Source organism: Grammomys surdaster, unplaced genomic scaffold (genome assembly GCF_004785775.1).
Source record: "Grammomys surdaster isolate TR1022 unplaced genomic scaffold, NIH_TR_1.0 64, whole genome shotgun sequence".
NCBI lineage: Eukaryota > Metazoa > Chordata > Mammalia > Rodentia > Muridae > Grammomys > Grammomys surdaster.
Genome location: NW_021604566.1, coordinates 15,506,900 through 15,531,538, shown reverse-complemented (window position 1 = coordinate 15,531,538; position 24,639 = coordinate 15,506,900). Strand labels below are relative to the sequence as shown.

General features: G+C 38.9%; 1 protein-coding gene across 2 annotated transcripts in view; it reads right to left on the bottom strand.

Moving 5' to 3' along the window:
- The window catches only part of Cpa6 (carboxypeptidase A6), a 318,546-nt gene that overhangs the window by 4,037 nt on the left and 289,870 nt on the right, over nt 1-24,639 (bottom strand). For both annotated transcript variants that reach the window (XM_028769795.1, XM_028769796.1), the window contains 2 exons: nt 8,581-8,783; nt 765-849 (listed from right to left, as the gene is read on the bottom strand). In XM_028769795.1, coding sequence (XP_028625628.1) covers nt 765-849; nt 8,581-8,783 — 288 coding nt within the window. The remainder of the gene's footprint in view (nt 1-764; nt 850-8,580; nt 8,784-24,639) is intronic.

Sequence of the window (24,639 nt, the reverse complement as noted above, 5' to 3'; positions counted from 1 at the left end):
ACCAAGGAGAAATTTGACCTTATCAAAGAACATAATCAGATGCTAGTGCGTATACATAGACATACAGCCTGTGATCACATGCACACGCAGACATTCATACATGCATGACTGTTCACTACATTTTCCCAGGAATGATAAATTGTAGACTCTGGAAGGTCATGAGGAATGATGTTATCCAATTACTCATGTTGCATCTGAAGAAATTAAAAACCAGAATTAATCGATACCCTGGCAAGGACAACACATCTGGCAGGCTTGGGAATAGAACTTACAGTATCCAAGTTCTTTCCATATACTGGTTCCTTTTGATTTTATGTAAAAGAAATACTTTAAAATCAATCTTCAAGAGAAAATTGAGATGAAGATGCTGGGTACGAAATGCATTTCATAGCAGGGATAGGGAGGAGAGGGACAAAGGGAAGCTGCTGGTGAGCTGAAACATTTACTTCATTATCTTCCTGAGGCCATTTCCACACTTACAGTACTTACAAATTGCTTAAGGAGCCCATTTGGGCACTTTGCACTATCAAGGGATCTCAATTCAGCTCTCAGTCATTACTGCATGCTTAGCATGTTCTCTGCTCAATATTGGTTTAAATTGGTACAGTGATTTCTGTCAAGCTGTGGGAAACTAAACAGGCATTGACTCTCCCATCTTCTTTGGCTAATCTAATAGTTACAAATTTTGCCTTATAGAGAACACACTTTGCTTCTTAAAGGGAAGTCATGGCACAATTCTAACATGACATGCATAGGAAACATACACAGTGTTTGGGAGGCAGGGCCATGTCTGTACCGTATCCCATGTACCGACCGAAGTGCCTTCACAGCTTTGTGAGCTGCAAATTCCTGTGAGGGCGAAATGGAAAGACCATGTCACTTATACTGCTGCACCAAAGTTTCTGGAGGCACTGACATATTGCTTAAACATTATTGGTGGTCAGGTCAACAGATAGAACAAATATGGTTTATAAGTTAATGGCTATATTTAATAATAATAATTTATGGTATTACATAGTACATTTTGCAACACACTTTATTATTTTTACAGCGCTGATGACTAAACACATTTTTGATTTGATTGATCTTCACACAAGCCAGTGATAAACAGTAGTTCTATTTTTGTAGATGAGAAAGGGAAGGTTCAATGAGGTTAAAGGGAATAAATAGTCTGGGGTTACACAGCAAAGAACGGGCAAGCTAAGACATGTGCTCATAGTTCCTGAACTTGCTTGTTTGATCTATGCTCTGCCCTTTAGTTCAGGCACACTTATTTCTGTGTATTACAAAACAGTTGACAGGGCCATGATAATGTCAATCTTATCTCTAATTCCTATCCTATCCCTTAGTAACATGTCTGTGTATGTAACAGATACTTAACATTTCTCATAGGAATGTTGAAGAGACTTAGTCTGTAAGAGTATTCAGACAATCATATTGATCCACAAGTATATATTTCAATAGGTATATACAGATGTTTCTGGATCAATTAAGAAACCACTAAGGAAGATCGACTCCCTTTATGCTGTGTGTTTGTTCCCACTAGGAACAAGAACATCAGTTTAATGATGCTTCCTGACTTCTGAGGTTACAGAGCCTCTCACGAAGCTAATTCAAGCTACTGCTGAGACACAGAAAGTCCAAGGTGGCATTGCCCCTGTTCAATGCCAAAGGTTAGGGGAAAACAACAACAACAAAAACAACAACAACAACACACACACACACACACACACACACACACACACACACACACACACGTCTCAACATGGTCAAAATCCTAAATGGTGGATCTTCCAGGAAAATAATTGTTCTTTAAACCTTTTCAGGTGATATCAAAAGAGCAGCGTTGGCAAGAGTTTAGATAGGTATTGGATGACAAATGACAGGAAGAGAAGCATGCTGAAACCAGCACACAGTTCTCCCATTTCTATTTGCCTGTGAATAATTTAATACTTCATTTGAAGCACCTTGGGGAATGTGTGTGTGTAGGAGTGAGCCCCACATTGCTGTCCTTGTTAAGCTCTTGAATGCACATGGCACTGTTTGCCAAAAGTGCTGTCCTTTGTGGCTGTTCCAGTGCAGGGCTCGAGGCACTGGCAGACCATTTAATACTGATCTCACTGATGGCGATGTTCTTAAGGGAGCCAACAGAAAAGAAATGTAAACATCGTCATGAGGAGTCTAAGGAAAATTTTCAACATTGTCTCCAATAGTCTCAGCAATAATCTATTATGACAAATGCAGATGTTTCTGCATTTAGAAGATTACTGCATTTTGCTGGTCGGGAGACTTGTGCTTTCATTGTTTTTGATGACTATGAAAAATGTATTAAGAAACAAAGCACCACTTTGCTTATTTAGGCAAGGTATGTGCACAATTTTAACTGTTCTAAAACCATCAGCATACAAAGTAATAGAATTTATTGTGGATTTTCTAAACATGTGTCATAATAATTCACCCCTTCTGTCTCCTCCCTCCCTATACACTCTCTTTTCTACTTTTATGCCGCATGTATTGCATTACCTTCTCTTCCCCCTTCCCCCTTCCTTAAGGTCTCTTCCTTCCTTTTCATGGTCCTCTTCATGTTTCATGACAGGTATATGCATCCCTGCTCACCCTCATCCCATGTTCCCTGAGAGACTTTAGATCAAGGATCTTCATATAAGAGAACACAGGAGGTGTTTGTCTTTCTGGGTAGCCTATTTTGTACTAGAATGATTTTTACCTTTACGCTTTTTTTTCCCTGCAAATGTCATGATTTTCATTTATATATGAACACATTTCCATTTTGTATATGGACCATATTTTTTTCATCCATCTATTGGTGGGCATTTATACTGGTTCCATTTCCTGGCTCTTGTGAGTAGAGCAGGAGTGAACATGAACAGTGACTTAGTCTTTTGGGTATGTGGCCAAGAATAGGATAGATGGCTGTTATGGTAGTTTTATTTTTAGTTTTGGGGGAACCTTCACATTGGCTTCCATAGTGGCTGTGCCAGTTTATGGCTCCACCAATAGTGTACAAGGGTTAGTCTTTGCCATATTATTGTTAGCATTTATTGTTGGTAAATTTCTTGATGATAGTCATTCTGACTGGAGTGAGATAGGTTCCCCGAACAATTTTAATTTGCAGTTTTCTGTTATTAACATTTTTCATATATTTATTGGCTATTTGTATTTTTTCTTTTTGGAAACATTCAACTCATTAGCCACTAATTTATGGGGATGTATTTTTTATAGGTGTTTGGGTTTTGTAGGTTTTCACATATTCTAGACATTAGTTTCAAACTGATATATAGTTGGCAAAGACGTTTTCCCAGTTCTGTTGGCCCCTTTACTTGTCTGACTGTTTGTTTCCATTGCTGTGTAGAAAGTTTTTGGTTTCATGTAACCACCTAACCAGGTTTGCGGATTACTTCCTGTGCTGCTGGGTTCTTTTCAGATAACCCTTATCTATGTCTCGAAGTGATATACCCATGTTTTCCTCTAGTAGACTCAAAATTTTAATTTGTCCTTTGATCCATTTTTGATTTTCTTTTGAGCAGTGAAAGATTTGGGTGTGGCAATTTTATTCTGCTATGCATGGTTATTCTTATTTCCCTGTACAGTTTGTTGAGGGGCTGTATTCATACCACTGAATGCTTTTGAACCTTTAAAAACAACTATGTTGCTTGTGTACTTCACAGCTTCTATTGCTGTGAAGAGACACTGTGACTATAGCAACTCTTTTATAAAGGAAAATATTTACTTGGGGTTGGCTTACAGGTTCAGAGGTTTAGTCTATTATCCTTATGGCAGGAAGCATGGCATCATGCAGGCAGACATGATGCTGGAGAAGCTTCAAAGCAAAGCTCTACATCCTGATCCACAGGTAGTAGGAAGAGAGAGGGAGCCACTGGGCCTGGCTTGAAACCTCAAGGCTCCTACCACCCCCAACAGTGACATACTTCCTCCAATAAGACCACTGACCCTATGGGGGAGATTTTCATGCGAATCACATGTGTGTGTTATTTACTTAAAATTTTATTTATTTATCTTTATTGTTTTCCTGTGCCCTCTATTTTACTCTATTGGTCTGTGCTGCTTTTGTTACTGTGGCTCTGTAATATAACCTGAGATGAGGTGTCATGATGTCCCCTAGCATTATTTTTTCTGCTTTGGATATTTTGACTTTTTTTGTCCTTAGATATGAATTTTAGGGTTTCTTTTTCTACCTCTCTGCTGTTATTAGACTTTTAAAAATTTTAAAATTATTTAATTTTTTGTTTTATGTGTATGATTATTTCTGCATGTATGTATGTGCATCATATGCATGCCTGGTACCTATGGTGGCCAGAAGAGGGCACCAGATCCCTCCTTTGAATTGGAGTTATAGACGGTATAACTTCCTTTGAATTGGAGTTATAGATGGTTGTGAACAACCATGTGGGTTGTGGGAATTGAATCCAGGTTCCCTGGAAGAGCAGTCAGTGCTTTTAACTACTGAGCCATCTCTCCAGCCCATGTCCCTAGAATTTTGCTGAGGTTTGTATTAACTCTGTAGATCAGTTTTGCTAGTTCATGCATTTTTATAACATTAATTCTACCCCTTAACCAGCATTAGAAGCTTCCGTCTCCTTGTATCTTCTTCAATAGAAGAAGCAAGGTTAAATAAAATGAGAAAGAGGATCAGTGGAGAAAGAAACTAAAACAGCAGCAATAATAACAATCGTAACAAAGATTTCCCAAGAAGTTCAAATGTACACATGGATCCATTTATAACGGAGGGGAGAGTTAAAGGGGCTTTATTTTAAAATAAGGGTGAGTGGGATAAAGTAAAAACATTACTTAAGAGTATAGTAAGAAGAAAAGGGGGTGGGACCCAGGTAAGGGAAGAGAGTAGCTAGAAATGGTTTCTCTGGAGTAAAGAAGCATGTAGATAAGACTAGATGATTGTGTGAAGAGTAGTCAAACATAAGAAGAAAAACCTAAATGTGATTGCAAGAGTGCTGCTAAAAGGTACGTATTTAAAAAGAGGCAAGTGTAGAAAAACAAAGCCCTGGAGACTGCAGGTTATACTCACCGGGGACTGCCGGCCAGAGGACCTTGTGTATTCTTATCTTTTTGAGCATCTTCCTAGTGTTGAGAGTGTGTTGGACCAGTGTCTGATGTCCTCCTGGGATGTCTGCACTTATGTTTGTATGCTGTGTGCTGGGCAGATTTCTCTCCCTCCTGAGATTCCCTTGAGATTCCTGGGGTACCTAATATTTTTGCTGCTAGAATTTCTCTGAAGTCCATTGAGAGGGGACAAAAGGAAGAAGCAATCACAGCAGTGTGTAATATAGAGGATCCGTGGAGAAGTGGAGGCTTGTCTTTGGATTTTCAAGCTCTCCTAAGTATCAGCACTGTGTTTGGAGGGGTCCAGCTCTCAGTATCAAGGCACACCTCTGAAACGTCAGCATGTGGAACTCGAAGTGAGCAGCAAACAGGGAAGGTTGATGAGAATCATCCTCAGTGGATATGGTTTGCTCCCAGCCACCGAGGGTGGGGCTGTCTTTGCCTCTCTCCCGCCTTAGCAGAACACTCTTGTAACCTGCACTTTGCTTTTTCATTGTTTGAGTGTTTGTTCCACAACTGTCTCCCAGGGTTTTCTCTGACCCTGGGATCATGGGAAGTTAAACTCAGTCCCCTGATTTGGGATTGTTCCTGGTTCTCAGGCCCTTAGCAGAGTGGCTCAGTTTTAGGATGGTGCCGTCACTGCCCGCTGAATCAGAGTCACAAAACAGAATTTCTCTTTACTGCAGTGTGCATTTCCACCGAAGCATCACTCTATCATCAAAACCCACCACTGACTTTGAGGCTTGTGAGGCCGCCCCCTCGCCCGCTCCGTGCACGTGCGCCAAGTCTTTTCACCTGTCTTTCTTTTTGAATGAGGCTTCTATTTGCTCCCATACGTATCTCTATCCTATCCCCGTCTGATCCCCACCCTCCACCCCCACTGGAACCATGTTTATCTCGGTGTCTCCCTTTTTACCGTGTCTCTATCTTCCTCTCTACACTTACCCAGTATATTATCATGACTTGCGAGCACTTTAAAGCTCTTTCTCTCTCTACGACAGAGTCTACTTTTCTTAGTTTGACTCTTGTCTTTGGCTGGGTCAAATGGAGGCAGCTTCCAGGCTGCCGTTTTACCTGGAAGTCTGGTCTAATTTCTTTGAGCTCACTGTGTTTCTGGTGTACTGTTTTACATACTATGATGATAAGTGCTTTAGATATGTTCTGTCCACAAAGAGTGGGCATTTCACACTCCCCCCAAGAATGATCCTAAGGGAGGCACAGTTAGATGAAAGATACCCCCTTTCCCAATCGTCTTCTCTTTTCAGTTGCCCAGAAGGACATTTGTGGATCCTCACTTAGGCAAGAGGCACATTTTTATTGGAATATTTCCATATTTAGTTTAATGATGACTTTAAAAGTTAGCAGAAGCTGTTACATATTGTTGGAATATTTTAAAGAATTTTAATAGGATGTAATGATTTCTGATTAACATTCAGAGACTGCTGGTTTCTGGAATTTTTTATCTTAATTTTAGTGATTTAGCTTGTTTAATCCCATTTCAGATTTTTCTCTCCCTGTTTCTTCCCTACCCCATATATCTTTGTATTATATATGTATGTGTGAGGTATGTGTTGGGGTTATGTGCCTCTGTGTGTATGTGTTTGGGTGTATGAGTATTTGTGTGTGTGTGTTGTGCATGTTTGTGTGTGTGAATTGTATGTGTTGTATGTGTTTGTGTGTGTGTCTTTGAGGCCTGAGTAGATGTTGGGATCTTCTTCTAGCACTCTACCACGTTCCTTTGTGGCAGTGTCTCTTCTTGAGCTGGAAACTCAGTTGTTTTTTTTGGCTAGGCCAGCATGTCCAACAATTCTCATATTTCCATCCCCCAAGCGTTGGGATTGCAGATGTGTATAAGACCACACCTGGCTTGTTACATGGGTATGGGGGATGTGAACTCAGGCCCTCATGTTTGTACTACAAGTATCACTAAGCCGTCATCTTGACAGGCTTCACCACAGATTTCCAAACAGTGTCACTCTAGACTTGTAGATTGAATGGTGAATTGCGAGGGTTGGGCTGGGGTACAGGTCTGGGCCTTTCAGCATGTTAATAGCATCCTTGGTGTCTACTCTACAGATGCCGATTGCATCCCTCATCCCTATTGTAGCAGTCTAAGAAAGGGAGTTGAATTATGGATGGGCAGTGATCTGGTTCATTGTGCCATGTAAAGGGAGACCTGTAATACTCTTAGACAATGGGTCTGAAGTCCTCTGGTTTGGTGGGCACATGGTAGTCCTGGGATGGGGCATGGAAGCTCTGTGGCCTCTGCTGAACCCTGTATTATCCTTTGGTTATCCCCAGGCTGTGTGTTTTATATGTTGGTAAGAGCAAATGAAGCATTTCTCTGGGATCTGTGAGTTATTCCAGTAAATTATAGAAACTGGGGGGAAGGTGGGTATTGGGAACCTTGGACTCTTTAGTTACACAAAAGTGTGAAATTCCCCTGCTTGAAGTTGGTATCTGGAGTGGATGATATCTCATGGGACTGTAGTCTTAACTTGGAGCCTTATGGTTACTCTGGGCAGTTATTGTCAGAACTGAACTGAATTGGTCACTTGGTTGGTGTTGGAGAAATGATGTTGGAAAAGGCTCTGCACATTGAGTGGCAGGAGTAGTAGAAGAAAAACAACCACAGATGTTAAGTTTATAGCTCAGTAAACGATCACAAATTGAACATATGCCTATAACCTTTCAGGTCAAGGAATAGAACAACACCAATAACCAGAATTCCCTGTGCTTCTAGGGAGTCACCCTCCCTCCTGTTCCCAATGGCAATTGCTATTTTGACTCCTAACACTGTTTGTTAGCTTTCCTTCATTGTGAACTTTATAGGCCTCCTGATGCTATAGGCTCTGAAACGGCTTCTTAGTGGTGAGTTACACTATGTCAGGAGCAGCTTGTTGCATTTGTGAGATAAAGAGAAAGACTCTTGTGTTTTCCTCTTATGCAATCTTGCCCCAGAAATCTGTTTGTCCTTAATACTAAAGTGTCAGCTGTGCACCAAGAGACTTAGTAGCATTAAGCAAACAGCACTTATAAATTAAAACTTGCTTTTAATTAATGAGTCAGACTATAATTTATGAATGATTATTGACTCAATAAAGTTAATTACAGCCTTGCATATATGACCAAAGCTATAATATTAATCAAATCCACCCCTACATTTTCTGAATAACCCATGATAAAAATGTAAAATCTGTTTGAAATGATTGCATTTGGGAGGCAGAATAGCAGTTATAAGCAACAATACTGGAGCTAGACTTGTAGATTTTGGATACAACTCTGAGAGTTTAGTCTAGCTGCTTAATCTTCCTGAGACTTAATTTTCTCATCTGTAATATAGGGCCAAGAAAATGTATAAAGACTGAATGAGTTACTTAATATAAAATACTTGAATTTTGCTACTATCTCTAGTACTCAGAATCACAGCCTTAGGAAGAAAAGCATGAAGCCTAATGCACACATACAAGAACACATACTTACCACACAGCTAAAATTGGGGATTGTCGCGTATTTGTAAGAATAGGGATACAGCAACATCTGAGCGTAGGCGTGAAAAGACAGGTATGCCCTAATGCGCTTCCTGTGTTTTCGAAGGAAGTGAGCTACAGCCTTCACTTCTGGCTCAGATTCCGGGAAAGGGCCACAGTATGTATCATCACAAGGGTGTGCAGAGGCTCCTTCATCTGCAAGTCAGGAAAGAAAATGGGATGAGGCAGGGAAGAGCCCAGAAAAACAAACAAGCACTGTCAAACTGGATCTTTTCTTATTTTTTTTAAATTGATATTGTTGAGTAAGTAATCCAATTTCTCATTTACAGAAATCAATAATGAACATTCTGAGTGGATACAAGCCTACGCATTGTAGGAGGGCCTGAGTGGGTGCAGCGCTGCTTGCTTAAAGCTTTGAGGAACATGAGCGTCTCTCTTAGCTGTTAGCTCTTCTGCTGGAGAAATAATTCTGTGTAATCCTGTACAGATATGCACCACAACACCTGCACTTTCTTTTCATAACAATGAGCAGACGTGTAATTAGCGCTCAATATTTACTCACTTACATTCAGCCAGTGTTTACACTGTCCTCGAAGCCCGGGATACAATGGAAACAACACAGAAAAAAGTCTGTGTTCTATCAGAACCCACATTCTGTCAGGCTTCTCTGTTAACACTTACCTCTTGCTGGCTGGATCCCTAGCAGCTTGAAAATATCTGAGAAGTGTTCTACAAACATTTATTGAAAAACTCAATGTCAAATCAAAAGGAAAGGGCAGATGTTTGAAAAAGTGTTTGATAATACACAAATATACACAAGTAAAAGTTACGATTTGATTAAAAAAGACAGTAAAAAAATACACAAATATTGATAGATTATGAAGACAGGACAGAACATAGGGCTACCCAAACTCTATTATATTTATAGATCAGAGAAGTCCACACTGATTTATAAAGACTGAGGGTACTTCTTATCATGAGGATCCACTCGTATTAAGAAAAAAATCCCTTAAACTAAATTTTATTTATTTTCTTTCTTTTAAGATCCAGGCTGGTATTAAACTCCTAACTTTCTTCCCTTAGCCTTCTTGGGTACCAGATGTGAGCTACCATGCTTGGCTCAAATTTTAATTTGTAAACATTTTTTCAATAACCATTTTGTATAGATTTACTAGGAAGTCTATACAAAACTAAGAAGCACTATAAAAGCCACAAAACATTGTTGTTCTAAGAAATTTTGGCTACAATCATATTTTATGTGTTTATTTTATATTGTTGGCCATTGTCACTCCCCTACTTATAGAAAACAATACCAGCCTCTGAATTCAGGGCTTAACTCAGGGCTTGAATAAATACAGTTGAACCTATTAGTGAGTTGGTTTGAAGCATTCATAGAAGGCAACAGAAAGGGATAAAAGACTGGAAAAATGAAACAAATAAAATAAAACAAGAAGTAGAATAAATACCAACATGATTAGTAGGAGACCTAAAAGGACAGAAAAAAACCCCAAAACATTTGAAGAACTGATAATTAAAATTTTTCCACAATGAACAGGAAATCAAACAGACCTTACTCTCCAAACAGAAGACATTAGAGGGAAAATATTAGTAGTTGGACACAGTAATGAATGAAGAAAGAAAGTAATTTCAGAAAAAAAGATGGGCTGTTTAGAAAGAAGGAGAGTCAAATTAACATTTGACTTTCTAAATATTCATTTTTATTTTTTTTCTGTGTCTTTGCTTGTGGGCACATGAGTGAGTATGCATGTGCATATGCATGTGTGTGTGCGTGTGTGTGTACCAAGTTCATGCTTGGTACCAGAGAAGAACACAAAGGGTGTTAGATCTCCTCCATTGCTGTAAGCAATGTATGTATTCTGGGAACTGTCGGAACTTGGGTCCTCTGTTGCAATAGCAAGACCTCTTAACACCTGAGCCATCTCTCCAGCCTTGACATTTGAGTTTTTAACAGTAGCATTGGAAGTCTTGTATATAGTAATGTCTATTTTTTTCTTTCAGTGCTTGCATCAAATGTAGAGCCTTGTAAGTACACCACCCTGAGCTATGTTCCTAGCCCTTGTTTTTGGACAGGGTTTTACCATGTAATCCACCTTGTTTTCAAAGTCTTGATCCTTCTGCCTACTCCCTATGGGCTATACCACCTCATTTGGCTTCGAAGTTTTTCTTCTTTTTTAAAGAAATTTGACTTTTGACTTTTTTTTTTAAAAAAAAAATCTAACTGTACTGTACTCTGATACACTTTGAAAAATTTCTGGAGGAAATGTTTTAACAAAATGATATAATAAAAGTTATTTTTTAAAAGTGTATAATTCAGTTGTTTTGAAGGTAATTTTAGAGCTGCATAACCAGTACTATCTAATTCTAGAACATTTTACATTATTCCAAAAGTATTACTTCATTAGTGTGTATAACTAATATATGTTAGTTACAAATTAAAAAAAATAAAATATAAAATAAGAAAAATTTCTAAAATATTTCAGGAAATGCAAACTAGTGGAACACAGAGCATAGGGCTGAGAGGGTATAAGAGTATGATGAAATCCTGTACTTTCTTTTTCAGTTTTTCTATTGGCATGTATTGTATATGATAATGGATTTTTTTATTGTAAAAGTTGTTTTTATTTGCTTGATGCAATTACCATCTCATAGGCTTCTGCTGAACAAGCTCACCCTCTCTAGTTTTTTTCTTTTTTGTTTTTTAAATTGGATATTTTCTTTTCTTTCTTTCTTTCTTTCTTTCTTTCTTTCTTTCTTTCTTTCTTTTTTTTTACATTTTCTGGATATATATATATATATCAAATGATAATTTTTAAATCAAATCGTAATTTTTACTTATTCACACAGGGGTTATAAACACAAAAAGGCAGGACGTGGGGAAGGGGATGACACTGGAGCGTGGGTGTTCAGGGGGAGTACAGATATCTTTCAGAACAGGGTATCGGCTGGGTGAAGGTTCAGGGGACAGGTCACTATGACTTTGCCTATGATTCAGTTGTCCTTATCTAAGTTGGTACTATCCACCAAGGCTACCTATTTACAAGGTCTATGATAACTCAGGCTGGTAAATTTCCATAAAAACTGCCTGTTTACCATAGCTTATAGCCATCTGTTTCAACTTATTTCCACAGAGACCTAAGACTTTGTGTTAGCATACATGTATGACAGGCCCATTGCTGATTTTAGGCCTATGGCTGATTTTAGGCCTTTAGCGTATAAACAGGGCTGCCCCTGACATCTCCTCCCTTCTCTAAGTATAGGCAGGGATAGAGGCCTGATCTCCAGTAATTGAAGGGGACCTTGTAATGGCTCCGGTCCCCTTGTCATTGTCCAGTGAGGCATGAGGGCAATACCCATCCTGATGTCTTTTTCCTGGAGAGGGGATACTTTTGACATCAACCCCTATGCAGTCAGGCTTGGCCCTCAGGAAACCCAAAGAGATATTTTTAACTTTTATTTATATTCCCTTGTAGTTCTTAGCCTCGCAGCCTAAGCAAGAATTCAGATCGCCAGTCAGAGGGGGTTCTGGGTGACCCCTCTCTGCTTGGTCTAGGGGCAGAAGTCTCCTCTTTTAGGTTGGGTAGAGATGGGTTTTGGGAACACCCTGGATAGAGTAACAAACTCATCTTGAGTCTCGTGGTCCTCCATAGCTAACTTATGATAATGTATCTCAATAGGTTTTGCTACCAAATTATCTGTTGTTTCACAAAGTTAGTCAGCCTATTCAAGGCCCAGGGACCAGAAGAAATAAGCAAAAATAACCCAATTAATGGTCTCAAGATGGGAGGAAGTAGGGTTGACAACCATGGAGAAGTTGAAAACCAATTCTTGTATCAGCTCTCGTCTTTCTCTTTTTCTTTCTGTCTTTTCTCAGGGCCTTCTCTGACCTTTTTCATGCTCTCTTTAACCATCCCTGTCTTGTCTATGTAAAAGCAACATTCTTCTTTAAGGGCTGTACACAGTTAAGAGCTGTACACAGTCTTTTCTATTGTAAAAGAGTAAATCAAGTCCAGTAAAGTCCTTTGCAATTTTTGGAGGTCTTTTCAGACAGTGAAACGAGGGATTTCTTCAGATTAGTGATGTCAATATCTAGCTGTTTGATGTCCTTGTCAATGGCCCATCAAAGGTCTGAGTAGTATAAGTTCTGAGGCCAGCATCTGGATTAGAACTTCTAACAGCAGACATCATGGGTGATTCATTTTTACTTGGAAAGGAAAAAGAAGGGAATTCTCGGGGAGATTTCTCTTCCCTGGATGTCAATTGTTATTCATCTTATTTATGGTTAGGCCTGGCTTTGTGGGGGTATCTATTTATTTCATTAATCTTTTTGGTATCCGGTTAGCTGTGCCTTCTGTGGTATCAAACAGGCATATCAATCCTCGCCCCATAAGAGAACTGGGTCTGGGTCATTCTCTTTAAGGGTAAATTTTTATTGGTCTCAGTGATGCTAGAGGCAGTCAGCAGCAGATTTGCCATGAGCTTTCAGTTTTAGAGAGTTAAAAGTGAACAAGGCATGACAGAGAGTATTTCAGGAGACTCCTTCTGGGGAGTACCGTTCTCCCTCTTTTGTTTTTAAAGCCAATTTTTCAGATTTCTTGTAAAATCAGGACAGAAGCACCAGCAGCCGCTCCTTCCACACTCAGAGAGTCATGAAGACACTATTTAAAGAAATATAAATCTATATTAATAATCTCTTTTATCAAAGGACTGTTATAGAACGGCCAGCAACTAATCAGATTATATATTGATTAATAATAGCTTCTTCTACTTTTTATAAAATTATTCATCTTTTGTCAATTAATTGTTGAGGGAAATTAGGATTTACAGCTCTCTTGAGAATATTAAACAAGAGTCTTAAATTCTTTTGTGGAGAGCTTAAAATAGGATCTTAGCCAATTAGCATCTCCTAGAAACTTTTGAAAATAATTTGAAATAAGTAAACTATCTTTTTTTTTTATTTTTTTGCCAGACCCATTATCTGTTTTTTAAAAAAAATTGGATATTTTATGTATTTACCTTTCAATGTTATCTCCTCTCCTATTCTCCCCCAAAACCCCTTATCCCATACCCCCTCCTCTTATTTTTATGAGGATGTGCTCTGAACATCCTCCCAGTCCCATCTCCCTGCTCTTGAATTCCCTAACACTAGGGAATCCAAACTTTCAGGGACCATGGCCCTCCACTTCCACTGATGTCTGACAAGGCCACCCTCAATTACCTATACAGGTGGAGACATGAGTCCCTCCCTTTATGCTATCAGGCTGGAGGTTTAGACCCTGGGAGCTCTGGTTGAACTTTTGATACTCCTTCTAAAAAGAACCAAAACACCCACACTTTGCTCTTCCTTCTTCTTCTTGAGTTTCATGTGGTCTATGCGTTGTGTCTTAGGTATTGTGAGCTTTTGAGCTAATATCCACTTATCAGTGAATGCATACCATGTGTGTTCTTTTGAGATTGGGTCACCTCACTCAGGATGATATTTCCAGCATCATCCATTTGCCTAAGAATTTCATGAACTCATTGTTTTTAATAGCTGAGTAGTACTCCATTGTGTAAATGTACCACATTTTCTGCATCCATTCTTCTGTTGAAGGACATCTGGTTCCTTTCCAGCGTCTGGCTATTATAAATAAGGTTGCTATGAACATAGTGGAGCATGTGTCCCTGTTGTATGTTGAAACATCTTTTGGGTATATGCCCAGGAGTGGTAAAGCTGGGTCCTCAGGTAACACTATGTTCAATTTTCTGAGGTACTGCCAGACTGCTTTCCATAGTGGTTGTACCAGTTTACAATCCTACAAACAATGGAGGAGTGTTTTCTTTCTCCACATCCTCGCCAACATCTGCTGTCACCTATGTTTTTGATCTTAGCCATTCTGACTGGTGTGAGGTGGAATCTCAGTGTTGTTTTCATTTGCATTTCCCTGATGACTAGGGATGCTGAACACTTCTTTAGGTGCTTCTCAACCATTCGAGCTTCCTCAGTTGAGAATTCTTTGTTCAGCTCTGTGCTCCATTTTTTAATAGGGTTCTTTGATTGTCTAGAGTCTAATTTCTTCAGTTCTTTGTATACCTTGGATATTAGCCCTTTATCAGATGTGGGGTTGGTGAAGATCTTTTCCCAATCTGTTGGTTGCTGCTTTTTCCTATTGACAGTGTCCTTTGCTTTACAGAAGCTTTGCAGTTTTATGAGGTCCCATTTGTCAATTCTTGATCTTTGAGCAGAAGCCATTGGTGTGCTGTTCATGAACTTTTCTCCTGTGCCCATGTGTTCCAGGCTTTTCCTCATTTTCTCTTCTATTAGTTTCAGTGTAGCTGGTTTTATGTGGAGGCCCTTGATCCACTTGGAATTGAGCTTTGTACAAGGAGATAAGTATGGATCAATTTGCATTCTTCTACATGCTGACCTCCAGTTGGACCAGGATCATTTGTTGAAAATGCTGTCCCTTTTCCACTGGATGATTTTAGCTCCTTTGTCAAAGATCAAGTGACCATAGGTATGGGGGTTCATTCCTGGGTCTTCTATTCTATTCCCTTGATCCTCCTGCCTGTCTCTGTACAAATACCATGCAGTTTTTATCACTATTGCTTTGTAGTACAGCTTGAAATCAGGGATGGTGACTCCCCCAGAAGTTCTTTTATTGTTGAGAGTAGTTTTTGCTATCCTGGGTTTTTTCTTATTCTAAATGAATTTTAAGATCGTTCTATCTCTGTGAAGAATTGAGTGGGAATTTTCATGGGGATTGCATTAAATCTATAGATTGCTTTCGGCAAGATGCCATTTTTACTATAGTAATCCTTCCAATCTATGAGCATGGGAGGTCTTTCCATCTTCTGAGATCTGTTTCGATTTCTTTCTTCAGGGGCTTGAAGTTCTTGTCATACAGGTATTTTACTTGCTTGGTTATGTACACACCAAGGTAATTTATATTATTTGTGACTATTGTGAAGGGTGTAGTTTCCATAATTTCTTTCTCAGCCAGTTTATCTTTTGAGTAGAGGAAGGCTACTGATTTGCTTGAGTTAATTTTATATCCAGCCACTTTGCTAAAGTTGTTTTTCAGGTTTAGAAGTTCTCTGGTGCAAGTTTTGGGGTCACTTAAGTATACTATCATATCATCTGCAAATAGTGAAATTTTTACTTCTTCCTTTCCTATTTGTATCCTTTTGACCTCCTTGTGTTGCCTAATTGCTCTGGCTAGGACTTCCAATACTATATTGAATAGGTAGAGGGAGAGTGGGCAGCCTTGCCTAGTCCCTGATTTTACTGGGATTGCTTCAAGTTTCTCTCCATTTAGTTTGATGTTGGCTACTGGTTTGATGTATATTGCTTTTACTATGTTTAGGTATGGACCTTGAATTCCTGATCTTTCTAAGACTTTTATCATAAAGGGCTGTTGAATTTTGTCAAATGTTTTCTCAGCATCTAGTGAGATGATTATGTGGTTTTTTCTTTGAGTTTGTTTATATAGTGGATTACATTGATGAATTTCCGTATATTGAACCAACCCTGCATTCCTTGGATAAAGCCTACTTGATCATGATGGATAATTGTTTTGATGTGTTCTTGGATTCAGTTAGTGAGGATTTTATTGAGTATTTTTACATCGATGTTAATAAGAGAGATTAGTCTGAAAATGTCTTTCTTTGTTGGGTCTTTGTGTGGTTTAGGTATGAGCGTAATTGTGGCTTCATAGTATGAACTTGGGAGTGTTCCTTCTGTTTCTATTTTGTGGAATAGTTTGAAGAGAATTGGTATTAGGTCTTCTTTGAAGGTCTGATAGAATTCTGCAGTAAAACTGTCTGGTCCCGAACTTTTTTTGGTGGGGAGACTTTTAATGATTGCTTCTATTTCTTTTGGGGTTATGGGACTGTTTAGATAGTTTATCTGCTCCTGATTTAACTTTGGTACCTGGTATCTGTCTAGAAAATTGTCCATTTCATCCAGATTTTCCAATTTTGTTGAGTACAGGCCTTTGTAGTAGGGTCTGGTGATTTTTTTAAAATTTCCTCAGTTTCTGTTGTTATGCCTCCCTTTTCAGTTCTGTTTTTATTAATTTGGATACTGTCTCTGTGCCCTCTGGTTAGTCTGACTAAGGGTTTATCTATCTTGTTGATTTTCTCAAAGAACCAGCTCCTGGTTTTGATTCTTTGTATAGTTCTTTTTGTTTCTATTTGGTTGATTTCAACCCTGAGTTTGATTATTTCCTGACATCTACTCCTCTTAGGTGTATTAGCTTCTTTTTGTTCTAGAGCTTTCAGGTGTGTTGTCAAGCTGCTAGTGTATGCTCTCTCCAGTTTCTTTTTGTATGCACTTAGAGCTATGAGTTTTCCTCTTAGCACTGTTTTCAATGTATCCTATAGGTTTTGGTATGATGTGTCATCATTTTCATTAAATTCTAAAAAGTCTTTAATTTCTTTCTTTATTTCTTCCCTGACGACATTATCAATGAGTAGGGTGTTGTTCAATTTCCATGTGAATGTGGGCTTTCCATTGACTTTGTTGTTATTGAAGACCAGCCTTAGACCATGGTGATCTGATAGGATGCAAGGGATTATTTCAGTTTTTTTGTATCTGTTGAGGCCTGTCTTGTGCCCAATTATGTGGTCTATTTTGGATAAGTACCATGAGGTGCTGAGAAAAACGTATATTCTTTTGCTTTAGGGTGAAATGTTCTATAGATATCTGTTAAGTCCATTTGGTTCATAACTTGTGTTAGTTTCACTGTATCTCTGTTTAGTTTCTGTTTCCATGATCTATCCATTGCTGAGAGTGGGGTGTTGAAGTTTCCCACTATTATTGTGTGAGGTGCAATGTGTGCTTTGAGCTTTAGTACAATTTCTTTTATGAAAGTGGGTGCTCTTGCATTTGACACGTAGATATTCAGAATTGAGAGTTCATGTTGGTTGACTTTTCTTTTCACAAGTATGAAATGTCCTTCCTTATCCTTTTTGATAGCTTTTAAGTTGAAAGTCAATTTTATTCGATATTAGAATGGCTACTCCAGGTTGTTTTTTTAGGGCTGTTTGCCTCAAAAATTGTTTTCCAACCTTTTACTCTAAGGTGGTGTCTGTCTTTGTTGCTGAGTTGGGTTTCCTGTATGCAGCAAAAAGCTTGGTCCTGTTTGTGTATCCAGTCTGTTAGCCTATGTCTTTTTATTGGGGAATTGAGTCCATTGATGTTAAGAGAAATTAAGGAGAGGGGACTGTTGCTTCCTGTTATTTTTGCTAATAGTGGAGGCATTGTTTGTGTGGTTATCTTCTTTTGGGTTTGTTGGAAGAGGATTATTTTCTTGCTCTTTCTAGGGTATAACTGCTCTCCTTGTATTGGAACTTTACTGCTATTATCCTTTGTAGTGCTGGGTTTGTGGAAAGATATTGTGTAAATTTGGTTTTGTCATGGAATATCTTGGTTTCTCCATCTATGGTAATTGAGAGTTTTGCTGGGTATAGTAGCCTGGGCTGGCATTTACATTCTCTTAAGGTCTGTATGACATCTGTCCAGGATCTTCTGACTTTTGTAGTATGTGGTGAGAAGTCTGGTATAATTCTGATAGGTCTGCCTTTGTATGTTACTTGGCCTTTTTCCCTTACTGCTTTTAATATTCTTTCTTTGTTTTGTGTATTTTGTGTTTTGATTATTATTTGAAGGGAGGTATTTCTTTACTGGTCTAGTCTATTTGGCATTCTGTAGGCTTCCTGTATGGGCATCTCATTCCTTAGGTTTGGGAAGTTTTCTTCTATAATTTTGTTGAAGATATTTATTAGCCCTTTAAGTTGGGAATCTTCACTCTCTTCTATACCTATTATCCTTAGGTTTGGTCTTCTCATTGTGTCCTGGATTTCTTGGATGGTTTGTGTTAAGAACTTTTTGCATTTTGCATTTTCTTTGGCAGTTGTGTCAAAATTTTCTATGGTATCTTCTACACTTGAGATTCTCTCTTCTATCTCTTGCATTCTGTTGGTGATGCTTGCATCTATGATTTCTTTCCTAGGTTTTCTATCTCCAGGGTAGTTTTCTTTTGTGATTTATTTATTGTTTCTACTTCCATTTTTATGTCCTGGATGGTTTTGTTCAATTCCTTCACCTGTTTGGTTGTGTTCTCTTATAATTCTTTAAGGAAATTTTGTGTTTCCTCTTTAAGGGCTTCTACCCGTTTACCTGTGTTCTCCTCAAATTCTTTGATAGTGTTATTTATGTTCTCCTTAAAGTCCTCTATCATCATCATTAGAAGTGATTTTAGATCTGGTTCTTGCTTTCTTGGTGATATGGGGAGTTCAGGACTTTCTAACATGGGAGAACTAGATTCTGATGATGCCAAGTACCTTGGGTTGCTGATGTTTATGTTCTTGTGCTTGCCTTTCACCATCTGGATTTCCTTGGTGCTATCTGGGCTGTCTCTGATTGGAGCCTGTCTTTCCTATTATCTTGGTTGTGTCATAACTGTTTGGGATGGGTTTTGCTGCTGGGGTTAGAGCTGAGGCCCAAGATCTGCTCACTGTAGCTATCTTCAGACACACCAGAAGAGGGCATTGGATTCCATTACAGATGGCTGTGAGCCACCATGTGGTTGCTGGGATTTCAACTCAGGACCTCTGGAAGAGCAGTCAGTGCTCTTAACCACTGAGCCATCTCTCCAGCCCCACCCAAACCATTTTTTTTTTAGTAGACATATTTTGGTACTCAATATCCAACTTCACCGTCCTACTCTTTCTAATGTCTAGTAATCACAACTTACTTATTTTTTGAGATCAATATTTTTAGTTTCACATATGAGAACAAGCCGTGTTTTTCTTCTGCATCTGGCTTATTTTATTAATGTATCATTCAGATGAGCACTGCAATTTTGCAAACTATCTAGGTTAATCTTAGAGAAGAGGAGGTCAGGGGCTTATCTCAACAGGCATTAGAAAAATCTGTATAGGTACATCAGTAAAAATGATACTGCATATTAGTATAGACTAGAATATACTATTAGACCAATGAGGCAGAGTATATAGGAATTTGTTACCCTCACAGAGAGCAGCATCAGAAATCACTATGGGAATGGTTGCCTGGTAAAAGATGTGGAGAAAGCTAGTTCATTATACAGAGCAAACTCTGTTGGATCCTCAATGCATAAATAAGCAAAAGTAAAATTTCTCCTTTAATAATGTAAATATGAAAAAATGATAACAAAGCAAGAACCAACCATCAGCATGCAGTTATTGTTAGCTGGGTGCTTTCTCTAGCCCCTTCCTCCATCCTTCTGCATGGGCTTCTGAGTGTGGAGGTGGTTTTGAGGGTGTTTTGATGAGGATTACATGTGCACGGTGAAGGTGGGAGAAGTGGATTTGATCACTATCTGATTGTCCAGAGATTTGGCTCAGCAAGTAAAAGACATCTATAGTGTACGTATAATTAAGATGGGAAGTGATGAAGTTTAGAAAAAAGTACTGTGACAAATAGAAGAACATTTTCTGAGAAGAAATTTGATAGTAGAACATAGCTTTACCAGATTCTCTTTAAAAATATATCTTTTAAAAGTATATCTTAGTTAGGTTTGAAGGTAGGGAGAAGTAATTATCCTGCGAGAATGTTTAGGAGAGCCTTCATAGAGGAGACACCGCCTCTTGGAAAAGAAACTCTAGAAGGACAAATTTGAGGTAGAAGATTGCTTCAGATAGTAAAATAAATTAACAATGGTCTAAAGGCTAGACACATCTAGTATAAATAATCAACACAAAATGTAAGTCAAGTAATGGCTAGTAAGATGACTTAGTTAAGAGCACTGGATGCTCTTCCAGAAATCCCGAGTTCAATTCCCAGCAACCACATGGTGGCTTATGACCATCTATAAAGGAATCTGATACTCTCTTCTGGCATGCAGGTGTACATGCAGACAAAGCACTCGAACATAAAAAGAATACACAAATAAATAAAATTTAAAAAATATGAGTCAGGTAATATTGATGATGAGCCTACAGTGGTAATTAGGCTGGTTCACAGAACACCAACACTCCTGCAAAGGAGCCTGTCATACCCTACAGCCAGTAAGGAGCTTCAGAGGCCAAAATGCACCATTCTTTTAAAATAATGGTAAAATGTAGGAAAAGCCAACTTAAATGCTACAACAGTGTCCAGATGTTGTTTCTTTTAAACGAAAATAAGATATAAATTATGATATTAAAACATGAACATTTTCTTTTTGATCCCCCAACTAGAAATTTATGTTAATTTTTATGTTAATTTTTATATATTGTAACCTGCAGTCTCAATATTAAAAACTTCTTTTTTAAAGACTAGCCATTAGGGCTTATGCTCTAAGATCAAGAATTAACAAATGGGACCTCATAAAATTGTAAAGCTTCTATAAGGCAAAGGACACTGTCAATAGGACAAATCAACCACCCACAGATTGGGAAAAGATCTTTACCAATCCTACATTTGATAGAGGGCCAATATCCAAAATTTACAAAGAACTCAAGAAATTAGACTCCAGACAATCAAATCACCCTATTAAAAATGGGGTACAGAGCTAAACAATTTTCAACTGAGGAATATTAAATGGCCAAGAAGAACCTAAAGAAATGTTCAACATCTTTAGTCATCAGGGAAATGCAAATCAAAACAACCCTGAGATTCCACCTCACATCAGTCAGAATGGCTAAGATTAAAAACTCAGATGACAGCAGATGCTGGCGAGGATGTGGAGAAAGAGGAACACTTCTCCATTGTTGGTGGGATTGTAAGCTTGTATAACCACTCTGGAAATCAGTCTGGTGGTTCCTCAGAAAATTGGACATAGCATTACCTGAGGATCCAGCTATACTACTCCTGGGCATATACCCAGAAGATGCTCTAACATATAACAAGGACACATACTCCACTATGTTCATAGCAGCCTTATTTATAATAGCCAGAAGCTGGAAACAACCCAGATGTCTCTCAATGAGGAATGGATACAGAAAATATGGTACATTTACACAATGGAGTACCACTCAGCTATTATAAACAATGACTTCAATGAAATTCTTAGGCAAATGGATGGAACTAGAAAATATCATCCTGAGTGAGGTAACTCAATCACAAAAGAACACACATGGTATGCATTCTTTGATAAGTGGATCTCACAATACCCAAGACATAACGCACAGACCACATGAAGCCCCCCCCCAAAAGAAAGACCAAAGTGTGGGTGCTTCAGTCCTTCTTAGAAGGAGTAACAAAATATTCACAGAAGCACATATGAGACAATGTGTGGGGCAGAAACTGGAGGAGAGACCATCCATAGACTGCTCAACCTGGAGATCCCTCCCAGATACAATCACCATATGCAAACACTGTTGTGAATGTCCGGAAGTGCATGCTGACAGGAGCCTGATATACCTATCTCTTGAGAGGCAATGTCAGAGCCTGACATATACAGAGGTGGATGCTCACAGTTAACCATCAAACTGAGCACAGGGTTCCCAGTGGAGGAGTTAAGATTGAAGACTGAAGGGGCTTGTGGCCCCATGGCGAGAGCTACAATCCCAACCAACCAGAGCTCCCTGGGTCTAAACAGCTAGCCTGGAGGAACCCATGTTTCTAGCTGCAGTTGTAGAGGAGGATGGACTTGTCAGGCGTCAGTGGGGGAGGAGGGCCTTGGTCCCTTGAAGGCTCGATGTCCCAGTAAGGGGACATTAGAGGGAGGGGAGGTGGGAGTAGGTGGGTGGGTGGGGGCACACCCTCATAGAAATAGGAGGAGGGAGGATGGGTTAAGAGGTTTCTGGGGGTGGGGAGTAGGGGAAGGGGATAACATCTGAAATGTGGATAAATAAAGTACCCGATAATAAAAAAGAAAAACAAATAACAAACAAACAAACAAACAAACAAACAGACAAACAGACAATGGAACTGGCTATGGCGGTCGAACATTTGAGACTCTTTAGCAGCAATTTAACATTACCCATATTACAGGGATTCCTTATAATTGTCAAGGACAAGAGACTGTGGTATGGGCCCATGGAACTTTAAAACAGTATCTTCATAAAATAAAAAAGGGGGAGATATACTCCTAGATTCCACAAATTTATTTAAATCATATTCTTTTTATTTTTTATTTTAAAGTTTTTTTTTTTAATTTGGATGCCAGGAAACTTTCTGCTGAATGTCTATAGCACTCTACAACTAGGCATACTTATGCATAGGTGAAAGGGAAGGATTTATTTACTGGCATAAGACATGATCCTGATCAGGTATTAAATATGGGGAAAAGGGCATGTTTGTGTTTTTTCTGCAGGATGCTGAAGGAGCATGGTGACCACCAGAGAGAAGGGTGAGACATGCTAATGTCAGGACAAAGAATGATGCTGATCTGTGAGCTTGCTGAGTGCCCTGACAATGGGGACTGGGAAGCAGTGTTAGACATAAGTTCCCAACCCACCATTGCTTACCTATACCCCGGATTGGACAAGCTGCCTTGCCTCAAGTTCTTAGACCTTGTGGAACAGAGAGTCAAAAAGAGAAGTAATAATGACTCTTGCATTGTTCTTAAATGTGACCAGTTATTCAGACTCAATCATGGACTGGTCTAGAAATCAATCCAATATTGGAAATAACAGTTTTCATTTGGAAGTGTCGTTCTGGACATTTTCAGAGACATATATGGAAGTTAGCTGCAGTTCTCTATGATGTTATGTTAGCAAGAAATAAAGTTGGGGCAGGTCTGGATTTCAAACAGGTGTTAGCACATGTGTTAAAGCTCTTTTAATTGTCAAGTTAAAAATACTTTTGTTTCTTCCACAGTATTTAATGTAAGTTGCATTGATCGTACACCTTCTAATTGTACTTGTGTTTTCAAATCAGGCATGTCAGTTATGGAGGTCTATCAACCAGCTTGTTTTATTGCCCGGAGTATCACAGAACCTTGGTATTCTAAAAATAGCATGCAAGTACTGGAAGAAATGAGTCAGGTTTTAAGCAGAAGCAAGAGAGTAGTGGGCTTGATTATTGCTGGTATAACAGCTTTAACTACATTAATTGCTAGCACCTCTGCTTCTGCAATTCCTTTGACAATGAAGTTAAAACAGCTACTTTTGTTAATCATTTAGGAAAAAGTGTTACTAATGTGTTGAATACACCAGAGGATTGAGATAGGCATTTGGAAGAATGGGCTGATGATCTTTATCCTATTCAAATTACTGGAAGGAGGTTCAGAATTTAAGGGTAAGGAACCATCTTGAGTGTAATGCCAAATACCATTGGATTCATGTTAGTTTTACAATTTACAGTGGTAGTCATTATAATTAGGAAGACGTTTAATGACACATACAGTGTATTTGGCATAATTCTAACACCTCTCGGGATGTTTTAAAGATACATAGGGAGCTTATGAATTTCAAGAATGCTGCTCTGCTGAGCACTGATTCGGTAGATACTGCAGATAAAATAACCCATGGCCTGAGGTCAGTATTTCTATTTTGGTCAAGCTTCAAAAATGGCATATATAGCTTGATTATGCTAGCCCTTTTTGTCCTGGAAATACTCCCCCCCCCAGGTTTACTGTTTATTCAGTGTTAAATGTTACAGAGTTCTCACACTGTCGGAACCATGCCTGAGAACCCAAAGAAAAAAATGGTTGCAATGGACAGCCTCATCCACCCAGACAGTGTATTCAAACTTGATTCATATGCATTTTGATAATTTCACAATCTTAAAAAATTGTAACAAGACTTGGAATTTACGTCTGCTGCAGGTCTTCAGTATTCAGTACAGTGTGCCATTAAACAAGCCTCATCATGTCTCTGCTCACTTCTTAAACCCTAACCCCAAACAGAATTTGTGTGTGTTGCTGGGGTAAAGCATACTTTAAGGGAAGTTTGTGGCTCAAGGTGTGAGATTACTTGTTAAGGTTTCTGGTGCCCAAATTAAGTCTTCAGTTTAATTTAAGAATCTCAAGCCTCTAATCTCCCAAACTCCTCCTGGCTGGCTCAGATCATGCCAACATTATTGCCCAGAAGGGGGCAGTCTGGTCAGGAGAGGCTGGCCTACACCTCCTGCTTCCCACAC